Raw genomic sequence first — 13,835 nt, forward strand, 5'->3', positions numbered from 1 at the left:
GTGTCCATAGTACACAGATGTGCCACTCGCACTATTATTTTCCTTGTTATGTGGAACGTGAAATTGGAATCAAATTTGGCATTAATACTGGAAAGATCATATCATAGGGAACATGTGTACTAAGTTTCAAGTTGATTTGACTTCAACTTCATCAACCAGTTGCTTCGCAGGGCGCAGCATTATACGACCGCAGATGTAGAACCATGAACAGATGCCGATGGGACAAGTATGGACACAACTTTTAATTTTGATACAGCTTGAAATGTGGATTGTGATTAAATAGTTGACACAACATAGGTTTATGTCACATTATGATTTGGACCCTTTGGACCTTAATGTAGACCAATTTGAAAACTGGACCAAAAATTTAGAATCTACATACACAGTTAGATTTGGAATATCAAAGAACTCCATTTATTCAATTTTTGATGAAATCAAACAAAGTTTAATTTTGGACCCCGATTTGGACCAACTTGAAAACTGGGTCAATAATTAAAAATCTAAGTACATTTTGAGAACCAGCATATCAAAGAACCCCAAGGATTCAATTTTTGTCAAAATCAAACAAAGTTTAAGTTTGGGCCCTTTGGACCTTAATGTAAACCAATTTGAAAACGGGACCAAAAATTAAGAATCTACATACACAGTTAGATTCGGCATATCAAATTATTCAATTTTTGATGAAATCAAACAAAGTTTAATTTTGGACCCTTTGGGCCCCAAATTCCTAAACTGTTGTGACCAAAACTCCCAAAATCAATACCAACCTTCCTTTTATGGTCATAAACCTTGTGTTTAAATTTCTTAGATTTCTATTCACTTATACTAAAGTTATAATGTGAAGACCAAGAGAAATATTTATTTGGGCCCCTTTTTGGCCCCAAATTCCTAAACTGTTGGGATCTCAACTCCCCAAATCAATACCAACCTTCCTTTTGTGGTCATAAACCTGGTGTTTTAATTTCATAGATTTCTATTTACTTAAACTGAAGTTATTGTGCAAAAACCAAGACTAATGCTTATTTTGGCCCTTTTTTGGCCCCTAATTCCTAAAGTGTTGAAACCAAAACTTCCAAAATCAATCCCAACCTTCCTTTTGTGGTCATAAACCTTGTGTCAAAATTTCATAGATTTCTATTTACTTAAAAACTAAAGTTACTGTGCGAAAACCACGAAAATGCTTATTTGGGCCCTTTTTGGCCCCTTATTCCTAAAATCAGTCCCAACCTTCCTTTTGTGGTCATAAACCTTGTGTTAAAATTTCATAGATTTCTATTCACTTTTAGTAAAGTTAGAGTGCGAAAACTAAAAGTATTCGGACGACGACGACGACGACGACAACGCAGACCACGACGACAACGCAGACGACGACGCCAACGTGATGTGAATAGCAATATACGATGAAATTTTTTTCAAATTTTGAGGTCGTATAAAAACTACATTGACATAAACATTAAACCTGAAGCGGGACAGACGAAGGAACGAACAAACACATAGATCGAAAACATAATGCCCCCCCCCCCCCCCCTATATCGTAGCTGGGGCATAACAATAAATATGGCCAATGTACCAATATACTGCACATATAATATTATTTTAAATTCCATACAATTGAAATTATTCAGATATTGCACAAATATATCTATAACAATACAGGTATTCGCTGTTTAGCTATAAAAAAAAAGGCTGAACCAAGAATACTTTATTACCACACAAAACGTTTATAAACATTGGACCAAGTCTTTGATGATGTATCAACCTCAGATGTCTTTTGGTTTTTGTTGCTTTCTTTTACTATCATAATACCATCAATTTCATTTTTTAATACCCGTTTGACAGTCAAATATTGTACAAAAAAGATATCATAAGGAAAATATCATATATTACCCATATCAACATACAAAGAAATGGCAATGCTCTGCAACCTTTGATTATGTAAAAATATTTAAAATACCTCGATGTAGATAATTTGTATACGTTTTGTGTCTCAAACAAACATCGTGAAGAAGAAACGATTAATTTGCTTCAAATGACATTGTCCTTTCCGGTACGCTTTAATCTAATGTTCTGAAGACTTAATAAGAATAATAAGTCCAGGCTTGCACATGTGTGATACTTTTAAGTATCTCCTTTACAACAAGAGAAGTCCTTTTTTAAAATGCTAGATTGGAATCATATCAACACAATTCATCTTCTTTTCTCTTGTAGATTATTTTTCATTTTTCGTCTGATTTTTCATTCTGTTCCCATTTCATCATTTCAAAATATCTGAAATAAAACAAAAAAAAATCATAAAGAACCAGTCTGGTGTAAAAAATATTTGAAGTTCAAGGTTACATTTTAATAATTGTATTTAGATTATACATAACACATCATAGATACCCAGGATGGAAATTTAGAACGTCAGACCAGCGTTATGCCTTAAGAAGACTCATCAGCGCCGCTTAAATCAAAACAATTATAAAGGCCAAATAAAGAGCCGAATTGAAGAGCATTTAACCGAAATTCAGAAAATATGCCAAAAACAGTTCAGATGAATTATTCCTGGAATTTGTCGAAAAGTTCAAAGTTGATTTATAACTATGATCACATCAATGATAAGTATTGTCAAACCGAAGTGCAGAGTAATGGCCTCGTGAAACCATTGGGGAGGAAACATCCAAAGCAGTCGCATCAACACAGCGGTTGTAAATAAACTCATTATAAACACCAATGTTGTACGGTAGAAATGCATTCGTCTAAAGTATAGATATATTTGAAATCATGTTATGTATAATAAAACCAGAGGAAGGTTCGGTACACACTCAAAACTAAACTAAAACTTATCTTAATACAAAGTATGCAGGGTAAGTAAAGTAGTTCGTAAAGTCAAATGCAAAATCAGGATGAACTACATGGCTCTAGTATGGGTGCATAAAATTACAGTTATAGTACAATTACGTGTACATAAAGAACAAAGTCTTACACTTACAGTCTAGGTTCATAAATACATAATGGAATGTTCAAGTTTCAGCAACCAATCACGCATCAACAATGTAAATAACCAGATGCTCCGCAGGGCGTAGCTTTATACGACCGCAGAGGTAGAACCCTGAACGGTTGGGGCAAGTATGGACATAACATTCAAGCTGGATTCAGCTCTAAATTTGGATTGTGATTAAATAGTTGACACAGCATAGGTTTCTGACACAGAATGAATGTGTTCTAATGAAATTAAAATTTTTGTTTTCTCTTAGAGCAATTCACTATGCTGTTGAATATTATTCCTCTCAAAAAAATGTTTGAAGAAATTTTCTTTTTATTTATGAAATTTCAAATGAGAAAATTGAACCCATTTTTTTTAATCACATCCCCCTTTCCCTTATTCCAAAACTAATCTCAATTAAAATTTCTAATGGAATTTGCAACAATTACTACTCATTTAAATACATCATAAAATATTAAAATGTAAAAAAACTGCTTGTTATCACTGAATGGTAAAGATTATTTTAATTTATCAGTTGGTAGTAAAAAGTGAATATACATTGTATATTGTATATATAACAAAGATTTAAGTTGATTCTGGACAAAGAAAGATAACTCCAAATAAAAAAAAATTCTTACAATTAGATATTTCTTGCTTACTATTCTGGACAAAGAAAGATAACTCTAATTAAAAACAAAATTGCTATTTCACAATATTTTGCAATAAGATATTTCATGCCATTGCGCAATACTGTGCAATTGAAAAGACTTGCTATTGCACAAAACTTAATATAATAATTTTAGATCCTGATTTGGACCAACTTGAAAACTGGGCCCATAATCAACCAGATGCTCCGCAGGGCGTAGCTTTATACGACCGCAGAGGTTGAACCCTGAACGGTTGGGGCAAGTATGGACACAACATTCAAGCTGGATTCCGCTCTAAATTTGGATTGTGATTAAATAGTTGACACAGCATAGGTTTCTGACACAGAATGAATGTATTCAAATGAACTGAAAATTTTTGTTTTCTCTTAGAGCAATTCACTATGCTGTTGAATATTAATCCTCTCAAAAATATGTTTGAAGAAATTTTCTTTTTATTTATGAAATTTCAAATGAGAAAAATTGAACCCAATTTTTAAATAAAATCCCCCTTTCCCTTATTCCAAAACTAATTTCAATTAAAATATTCTAATGGAGTTTGCTACAATTACTACTCATTTAAATACATCATAAAATATTAAGATGTAAAAAAACTGCTTGTTATCACTGAATGGTAAAGATTATTTAAATTTATCAGTTGGTAGTAAAAAGTGAATATACATTGTATATTGTATATAACAAAGATTTAAGTTGATTCTGGACCAAGAAAGATAACTCCAATTAAAAAAAAATCTTGCAGATATTTCTTGCTTACTATACTGGACAAAGAAAGATAACTCTTAATTAAAAAAAAAATTGCTATTTCACAATATTGTGAAATTAGATATTTCTTGCCATTGCACAATACTATGCAATTGAAAAGACTTGCTATTGCACAATACTTAATATAATAATTTTAGATCCTGATTTGGACCAACTTGAAAACTGGGCCCATAATAAAAAATCTAAGTACATGTTTAGATTCAGCATATCAAAGAGGCCCAATAATTTAATTTTTGTTAAAATCAAACTTAGTTTAATTTTGGACCCTTTGCACTTTAATTTAGACCAATTTTAAAACTGGACCAAAAATTAAGAATCTACATACACAGTTAGATTTGGCATATCAAAGAACCCCAATTATTCAATTTTTGATGAAATCAAACAATGTTTAATTTTGGACCCTCGATTTGGGCCAACTTAAAAACTGGGCCAATAATAAAAAATCTAAGTACATTTTTAGATTCAGCATATCAAAGAAACCCAAGGTTTCAATTTTTGTTAAAATCAAACTAAGTTTAATTTTGGACCCTTTGGACCTTAATGTAGACCAATTTGAAAACGGGACCAAAAATTAAGAATCTACATACTCAGTTAGATTCGGCATATTAAAGAACCCCAATTATTCAATTTTGATGAAATCAAACAAAGTTTAATTTTGGACCCTTTGGGCCCCTTTTTCCTTAACTGTTGGGACCAAAACTCCCAAAATCAATACCAACCTTCCTTTTATAGTCATAAACCTTGTGTTTATATTACATAGATTTCTATTTACTTATACTAACGCTATGGTGCGAAAACCAAGAAAAATGCTTATTTGGGTCCCTTTTTGGCCCCTAATTCCTAAACTGTTGGGATCGAAACTCCCAAAATCAATACCAACCTTCCTTTTGTGGTCATAAACATTGTGTTTAAATTTCTTTGATTTCTATTTATTTTAACTAAAGTTATTGTGCGAAAACCAAGAATAATGCTTATTTAGGCCCTTTTTTGGCCCCTAATTCCTAAACTGTTGAAACCAAAACTCCCAAAATCAATCCCAACCTTTCTTTTGTGGTCATAAACCTTGTGTCAAAATTTCATAGATTTCTATTAACTTAAACTAAAGTTATAAATCGAAAACCAAGAAAATGCTTATTTGGGCCCTTTTTGGCCCCTAATTCCTAAAATGTTGGGACCAAAACTCCCAAAATCAATACCAGCCTTCCTTTTATGGTCATAAACCTTGTGTTAAAATTTCATAGATTTCTATTCACTTTTACTAAAGTTAGAGTGCGAAAACTAAAAGTATTCGGACGAAGACGACGACGACGACGACGACGACGACGACGACGACGACGACGACGACGACGCTAACGTGATAGCAATATACGACGAAAATTTTTTCAAAATTTGCGGTCGTATAAAAATCTACATACACAGTTAGATTCGGCATATCAAAGAACCCCAATTATTCAATTTTGATGAAATCAAACAAAGTTTAATTTTGGACCTTTTGGGCCCCTTATTCCTAAACTGTTGGGACCAAAACTCCCAAAATCATTACCAACCTTCCTTTTATGGTCATAAACCTTGTGTTTAAATTTCATAGATTTCTATTTACTTATACTAAAGTTATGGTGCGAAAACCAAGAAAATGTTTATTTGGGTCCCTTTTTGGCCCCTAATTCCTAAACTGTTGGGACCTAAACTCCCAAAATCAATACCAACCTTCCTTTTGTGGTCATAAACATTGTGTTTAAATATCATTATTTTCTATTTACTTAAACTAAAGATATTGTGCGAAAACCAAGAATAATGCTTATTTGGGCCCTTTTTTGGCCCCTAATTCCTACACTGTTGAAACCAAAACTCCCAAAATCAATCCAACCTTTCTTTTGTGGTCATAAACCTTGTGTCAAAATTTCATAGATTTCTATTAACTTAAACTAAAGTTATAGTGCGAAAACCAAGAAAATGCTTATTTGGGCCCTTTTTGGCCCCTAATTCCTAAAATGTTGGGACCAAAACTCCCAAAATCAATACCAACCTTCCTTTTGTGGTCATAAACCTTGTGATAAAATTTTATAGATTTATATTCACTTTTACTAAAGTTAGAGTGCGAAAACTAAAAGTATTCGGACGACGACGCAGACGACCACGCCAACGTGATAGCAATATACGACGAAAATTTGTTCAAATTTGCGGTCGTATAAAAATGAATACTTCCAAGCAAGCACGAAGCTCGTAAACTCATCAACTTTGCCCTTTATAATCAGTAAAGATCTTTTATGCAATCAGTGTCTGTAAAGTTACTGTTCATAATCTTTTGGGGAGGTTTTTGTTTTCAATGCTATCCAACTCCTTCGATTTCGCTTTATTTTAGATATTTTATATATTCAATTCCAACTTAATTTTTCTCAGAAGACCAAACACGCGAATGGAGTAAGTAACCACTTCGACAATGCGACTAATGGGGAACAATTTGAACTAAAATGTATTAATACGGGTCTTATAAGACGAAATATGCGTATGACGTATACCAATTAAAGCTCGATATCATAAGTTTTAACAATTTTACATTCACTAGATTGATGCAACTGAAAGAAGTTTTCAAAACCACAAGGTTTAACAAATCGCTGATCGAGATATATCGTTCATGATGGTCCCACCAACCCATTACCGATTTCCCTTATATAGACATTAAAGATCATTAAGACGAACGATTTCGTAAATTTACTGCTCATAAATTGTTAAAGTCATTTCGATATTTTAAAAATTCTGTACCAATAAACAAACATTTATGTTGATGGTCCTCAGCAAGATTTGATAAAATTTTTGGAAAGTTTTCGTTTTCAATCTCTTCAACTCCTCCGATTTTGCTTCATCTTAGGTATACAAGCGCCACTAAATAGTCGTATGAAGACAAAACGCAAGAATGGCGTATGCTTGGTATAATTGGCGAGTTTTACAACCACTGCGACGAAATCGCTGCTCGTGGACGGTTCGAACTTTAAAGCTTGGTATCTTGATTAGCTAGATCGATATCACTGCTAATTTAGTGCTGTTGACACATCGTCTCATAGTGAGTCACCAACCTTATAGTCCGCGTACAAATGCTTATCGGAAATTTCATTGTTATGGTCTTTTTTTCTGTAAATTTTGTTCCTAAAATATTACCATGTAATTAAATGTAAATTCATTTGAAATACTAAAATTTGTCTATCCCTATCCTATATAGCCTGGTCTTTATTTTGCACTTACTTTAGGATTTCAGATTAAATTTTTGTGTTAACACTTTGTAATCGATTTAGCGGCAATAGTTGGATTCAAACACCACTGATGCTTATTATGCAGAAGGTATGCTGTTAAAATGGTGAAAAAAATATTACTAAAACCAGGTGCTCCACAGAGCGCAGCTTTATACGACCCCAGTGGTCGAACCTTGAACAGTTGGGGCAAATTTGGTAACAATATTCAAGCTAGATACTGTCTGAATTTGGATTGTGATCAAATTTTTTAAATAATATATGTTTTTGTCACAAAATTAATGTGATCAAAGATCTAACAAATCTATTGACCAATACTGTGCAATTGACGATTTCTTTTTGAAACTTTTCGATATTTGAAGTTTGAACCAGATGCTCCGCAGGGCGCAGCTTTATACGACCGCAGAGGTCAAACCCTGAACAGTTGGGGCAAGTATGGACACAACATTCAAGCTGAATCCAGCTCTAAATTAGGATTGTGATTAAATAGTTGATACAGCATAGGTTTCTGACCATGCTGACATAGAATGAATGTGTTCTAATGACCCCCCCCCCCCCCCCCCCCCCCCACACACACACACACAATTTTTTTTTCACATCCCGCTTTCCCTTATACCAAAACTGATCTCAATTCAAATTTCTAATGGATTTTGCAACAATAACTGCTCATTTAAATACATCATAAAATATTGAAATGTAAAAAACTTCTTGTTATCACTGAATGATAAAGATTGTTTTAATTTATCAGTTTGTAGTAAAAAGTGAATATACATTGTATATTGTATATAACAAAGATTTAAGTTGATTCAACTTCTATTCTGGACAAAGAAAGATAACTCCAATTAAAAAATGTCTTGCTATTGCACAATATTGTGCAATTAGATATTTCTTGCTATTGTGCAATACTGTGCAATTGAAAAGACTTGCTATTGCACAATACTGTGCAATTGAAGATTTCTTGCTATTGCGCAATACTGTGCAATGGAAAATTTCTTGCTATTGCTATTGCACAATATACTATAATACTTTTAGATCCTGATTTGGACCAACTTGAAAACTGGGCCCATAGTCAAAAATCTAAGTACATGTTTGGCCCCCGATTCCTATAATATAGGGATCAAAACTCCTAAAATCAATCCCAACCTTCCTTTTGTGGTCATAAACCTTGTGTTAAAATTTCATAGATTTCTATTCACTTTTACTTAAGTTAGAGTGCGAAAACTAAAAGTATTCGGACGACGACGACGACGCAGACGACGACGCAAACGTGATAGCAATATACGACGAAAATTTTGAAAAAAAGGAACCCTTAGAAATATGGTAAACAAAAAATCCCCCAACCATCTTTTTGAAACCCCCCTTGTAGCAATAACCCTTAAACTCAATCCCATGCTTTCCTATTGTAGTATTGAACCTTGTAGTACAATTTCAGAGATATACATACACTTAAACACAAGTTATTGTCATTATTGTTTGGAAACTAGAAACATGCTTCTTTTTGGCCCTTTTTCGGCCCCTTATTCCTTCATATTTGGACAATCAACCCAAAACTTAATCCCAGCCTCCCCTTTGTTATATGGTACGTTGTGGTACAATTTCAGAGAGATCCATACAATTACACACTAGTTATTGTGTGGAAACCAGAAAATGCTTGTTTTGGCCCCTTTTTTGACCCTTAATTCCTAAACTTTGACCCTATAACCCCGAAAATGAATCAAAACCTTCTACTTGTGATTTTAAACATTGCGGTATAACTTTAGAGCAATTGAAATACTTGTACACATGTTATTATTCTGAAACTAGAAAAATGCTTGTTTTGGGCCCCTTTTCGGCCCCAAATTCCTGAACGGTTGGGACCATCATCTCCAAAATTGATCCCAACCTTCCTTCTGTGGTATTTCTGAAAAAAAATTCATAAAGATCTATTCCCTTAAACTTAAGTTATTATCTGGAAAGTAATGTGTCTTCGGACGACGACGAAGACGACATCATACCATTATACGATCCAAAATCTTTTTTGGGGTCGTATAAAAAAATGGACTATAACTTTTTGTTCATTTCAACCAACGGATTTTACAAAAATACTTGTAACATTACAAACATTTTAAACAGGTTTAGTATTACAAATTTGATTGACAATTTTCAAATAAGATTTATAAAATGTATATAAATTGATGACACGGTGTATTTACTTTTTAATCTCATTATCCAACCAGTCCTTGTGTAAAAGCTTCGTCAACCATGGTTCTGGTAAAGCAGACATACCAAGTTTACATCCCAGTAAAGCACCTCCGACACAGGCATTCGAATCGGCATCTCCTCCCTAATTAGAAGAATAAAAAAGTAGACACATAAACCAGAATTGTGCATATATTACCTTATTTGAAAACACGGGATAAAAAGACAACCAATAAAAAGAGCAAAAACAAACTATCATTTTAATACTATAGAAAATCAAAGATGAGCCTAAAGAGCATTATGAAGGTCTTCAATTGTGAAAATCCACAGCTATAGCAAAATCGAAACAGCCAAGGACTTAGATACTTAAAAATCACTATGCCATGGGTTATCTTAGATGCTAAAACCCCTACAATATACTGCAATCTTTCAATTTCTTAGTAAGAATACACAAAGACAGTGAAGGATTTTAACAGATTTTACAGGTTTACATATAAAAAACTAGTTTGTGTTTGAATTTGCTCCATATCTTTATTTTTGTTAGACCTAAATGGGACATTTACCATTAGCGTATCAATATACCATTCTTTTTAATGTCTTCTAATTTTAAGACAGGTAAGTTACGACTTACAAAATTAATTTCAAGGTCATCTCCTCAGTGGGCCTTAATATTGTATAATTTCAACTGTGTTAGTAAACGCAAATATATCTGAACTTGTACCTGCATCATAATCTTGGTGATTGTCTTCCGGAAATCATCTTGCTTCAATGCCCAAAAGCCTGTACCCATGGATTTATATGTGTAGCCAATTTTATCGGCTTCATCTAATTTCAAATCTTTTATATTATCACATTTCAAATAAAACATTAGGTCTTTCTTTTCTTTATCCGTTTCTAAACACGTTGATGCATATTCGTAAGCATCTTGTATCATATCTTTCACTCTGAATTTGCCTTTTTTGTCCTTGTGCTTTCCTTGTAACATGGTCGCTATGACAACAGACACTGCTACTGTTGAAGCCTGACATCTAGAAGACGAAAAACAAAATGGGTATAAACCAGTTATGACCACACTTCTTTTCCATAGTCTTCAATTGTTTCAAATTATATATCACAAAACATCTTAAAAGTTCATGAAAGTTATATTGAAAATTACTATTAAATAATAGTTTGTTTTTGTGGTTTCATCCAAACTTTTGTTAAAATAGTTACTTTTATATCTTTATTTTGCTTCAGCATCACAACACGATGAGAATTTATTTGTTTGATTCGATATACATCTTTGTGAAACTATTACTGAACAAATATCGGTTCAGATTGGTTCCAGCATAATGAAGCTAGAATGATATATAGTAACCAGATGCTCCGCATGGTGCAGCTTTATACGATCGCAGAGTTCGAACCCTGAACAGTTGGGGCAAGTATGGACACAACATTCAAGCTTGATACAGGACTGAATTTGGATTGTGATTTTAAAAATAGTTGACACAACATAGTTTTTTGACACAGAATGAATGAGGGGGGATAGGACCTTTATCGGGACTCTGGGATCGGGTGTTTTTTAAGCTCGGGATTTCGGGATTGACCCTTTCGGGATCCCAGAATTCTTGTTTTTGAATTTCAGGACCTCGTGATTTCGTGTTTTTAAGCCCGGGAATTCGGGATCAGGACCCCTCCTACCCTCCCTCATGAATGTGGTCTAAGAACTTAAACTTAAACTTAAAATTTTTAAATTGGATATTAACCTATTATAGTCCAATATTCAAAATATAAATACATGGTTAGATTCAGCAAAGAACCCCAATAATTCAATTTTTGATGAAATCAAATAAAGTTCAATTTTGGACCCTTTAGACCTCAATGTGGACCAATTTGATAACCGGGCCCAAATATCAAAAATCTAAATACATGGTTAGAGCATATATCAAAGAACCCATATATTCCTTTTTTTTTTATTGAAATCAAACAAAGCTTTATTTTGGACCGTGATTTGAACCAACTTGAAAACTGGGCCTATAATCAAAAATCGAAATACATGTTAAGATTCTGCATATCAAAGAATCCCAAGGATTCAATTTTTGTTGAAATCAAACAAAGTTTAATTTTGGACCCCGATTTGGACCAACTCGAAAACTGGGCTCATAATCAAAAATCTAAGTACATGTTTAGATTCAACAAATCAAAAAACCCCAAGAATTCAATTTTTGTTGAAATCAAACAAGTTTAATTTTGAACCCCGAATTGGACTAACTTGAAAACTGGGCCCATAATCAAAAATCTAAGTACATGTTTAGATTCAGCATATCAAGGAACCATAAGAATTCATTTTTTGTTAACTAAGTTTAATTTTGGACCCTTTGAACCTTTAATGTACACACAGTTAGATTCAGCATATCAAAGAACCCCAAATATTCATTTTTTTATGAAATGATATCAAACAAAGTTTAATTTTGGACCCTTTGGGCCCCTAATTCCTAAACTGTTTGGACAAAAACACCCAAAATCAATCCCAACCTTCTTTTTAGGGTCATAAATAAACCTTGTGTTTAAATTTCATAGATTTCTTTTTACTTATACTAAAGTAATGGTGCGAAAACCAAGAAAAAAGCTTATTTGGGCCCCTTATTGGCCCTTAATTCCTAAATTGTTGACACCAAAACTCCCAAAATCAATCCCAACCTTCCTTTTGTGGCCATAAACCTTGTGTTAAATTTTCATAGATTTCTATTTATTTAAACTAAAGTTATAGTGCGAAAACAAAGAATAATGCTTATTTGGGCCCTTCTTCGGACGACGACGACGCCAACGTCATACAAGTCGTATAAAAATTAGTTGAAAACTCCCAACCAAAGCCTGCAATGTCTAATAAACAACTATAGTTAGAAGTTTTAAAATATAATTAAAGGCTCTTGATAGATATGTACATATATTGAGTTTCGTCGGCAATAAATCATTCTGCATACTTATCATAAACACATTTACTTAGTACCTTGGATCGTGATGTGTTGTTTTTGCAAAGTCCCTTGCATTTTTTGTTACATCGTCTAAACTCCAGTACATGTGAATACCAACAATGGAGGTCCTCATTACAGCACCATTGGGAGCAATATTTCGGTTATTTTCATCCCAAACATACCGAGCTACCTAAAATGCAAGTTAAGTGTTATACCTGTGGTTTGATAGACTCAGAACCAAGTATTTCATACCTTACAGTGTTGTTTTTACAGGTAGTAAGCATTCAAGGACTATAATCAAGTATGAAGATGTAGTGCATTGAAATGAAGTACGAAATAAAAGGGCATTGAATTAAGCATTAAGTTTAAAAGTATTTGAATCGTGAACAAATTTGCAAAGCTTTAAGGAATTTTTCGAAAAACTAAGGATTTTCTTACCCCAGGCATAGATTACCTTAGCCGTATTTCGCACAACTTTTTGGAATTTTGGATCCCCAATGCTCTTCAATTTTGAACGTCTTTGGCTTTATAAATACATGTATTCTTATATGAGCGTCACTGATGAGTCTTATGTATACGAAACGCGCGTCTGGCGTACTAAATTATAATCCTTGTACTTTTGATAACTATTTACACCACTGAGTCGATGCCACTGCTGGTGGACGGTTCGTCCCCGAGGGTATCACCAGTCCAGTAGTCAACACCTCGGTGTTGACATGAATATCAATAACGTGGTCATTTTTATAATTACCTGTTTACAAAACTTTGAATTTTTCTAAAAACTAAGGATTTTCTTACCCCCAGGCATAGATTACCTTAGTCGTATTTGGCACAACTTTTTGGAATCTTGGATCCACAATGCTCTTCAATTTTGAACTTCTTTGGCTTTATAAATATTTTTATATGAGTGTCACTGATGAGTCTTATGTAGACGAAACGCGCGTCTGGGGTACTAAATTATTATCCTGGTACTTTTGATAACTATTAAGGTTGAAGTAAAATTCGTCTTTATTTTAAGATTATTTATAAATAAAAATAAGTTCTGATAGTAGATATAGACTAGAAA

At 33.3% G+C, this 13,835-nt stretch overlaps 1 protein-coding gene across 2 annotated transcripts in view; it reads right to left on the bottom strand.

Moving 5' to 3' along the window:
• Positions 1-1,687: 1,687 nt before the first annotated feature.
• The window catches only part of LOC134725307 (ADP-ribosylarginine hydrolase Tri1-like), a 33,618-nt gene continuing 21,470 nt past the window's right edge, over positions 1,688-13,835 (bottom strand). For both annotated transcript variants that reach the window (XM_063589020.1, XM_063589028.1), the window contains 4 exons: positions 12,805-12,959; positions 10,537-10,843; positions 9,830-9,960; positions 1,688-2,268 (listed from right to left, as the gene is read on the bottom strand). In XM_063589020.1, coding sequence (XP_063445090.1) covers positions 2,217-2,268; positions 9,830-9,960; positions 10,537-10,843; positions 12,805-12,959 — 645 coding nt within the window. In that variant the 3' untranslated portion in view covers positions 1,688-2,216. The remainder of the gene's footprint in view (positions 2,269-9,829; positions 9,961-10,536; positions 10,844-12,804; positions 12,960-13,835) is intronic.

The sequence above is a fragment of the Mytilus trossulus genome, chromosome 1 (genome assembly GCF_036588685.1).
Source record: "Mytilus trossulus isolate FHL-02 chromosome 1, PNRI_Mtr1.1.1.hap1, whole genome shotgun sequence".
In the NCBI taxonomy this organism is placed as follows: domain Eukaryota; kingdom Metazoa; phylum Mollusca; class Bivalvia; order Mytilida; family Mytilidae; genus Mytilus; species Mytilus trossulus.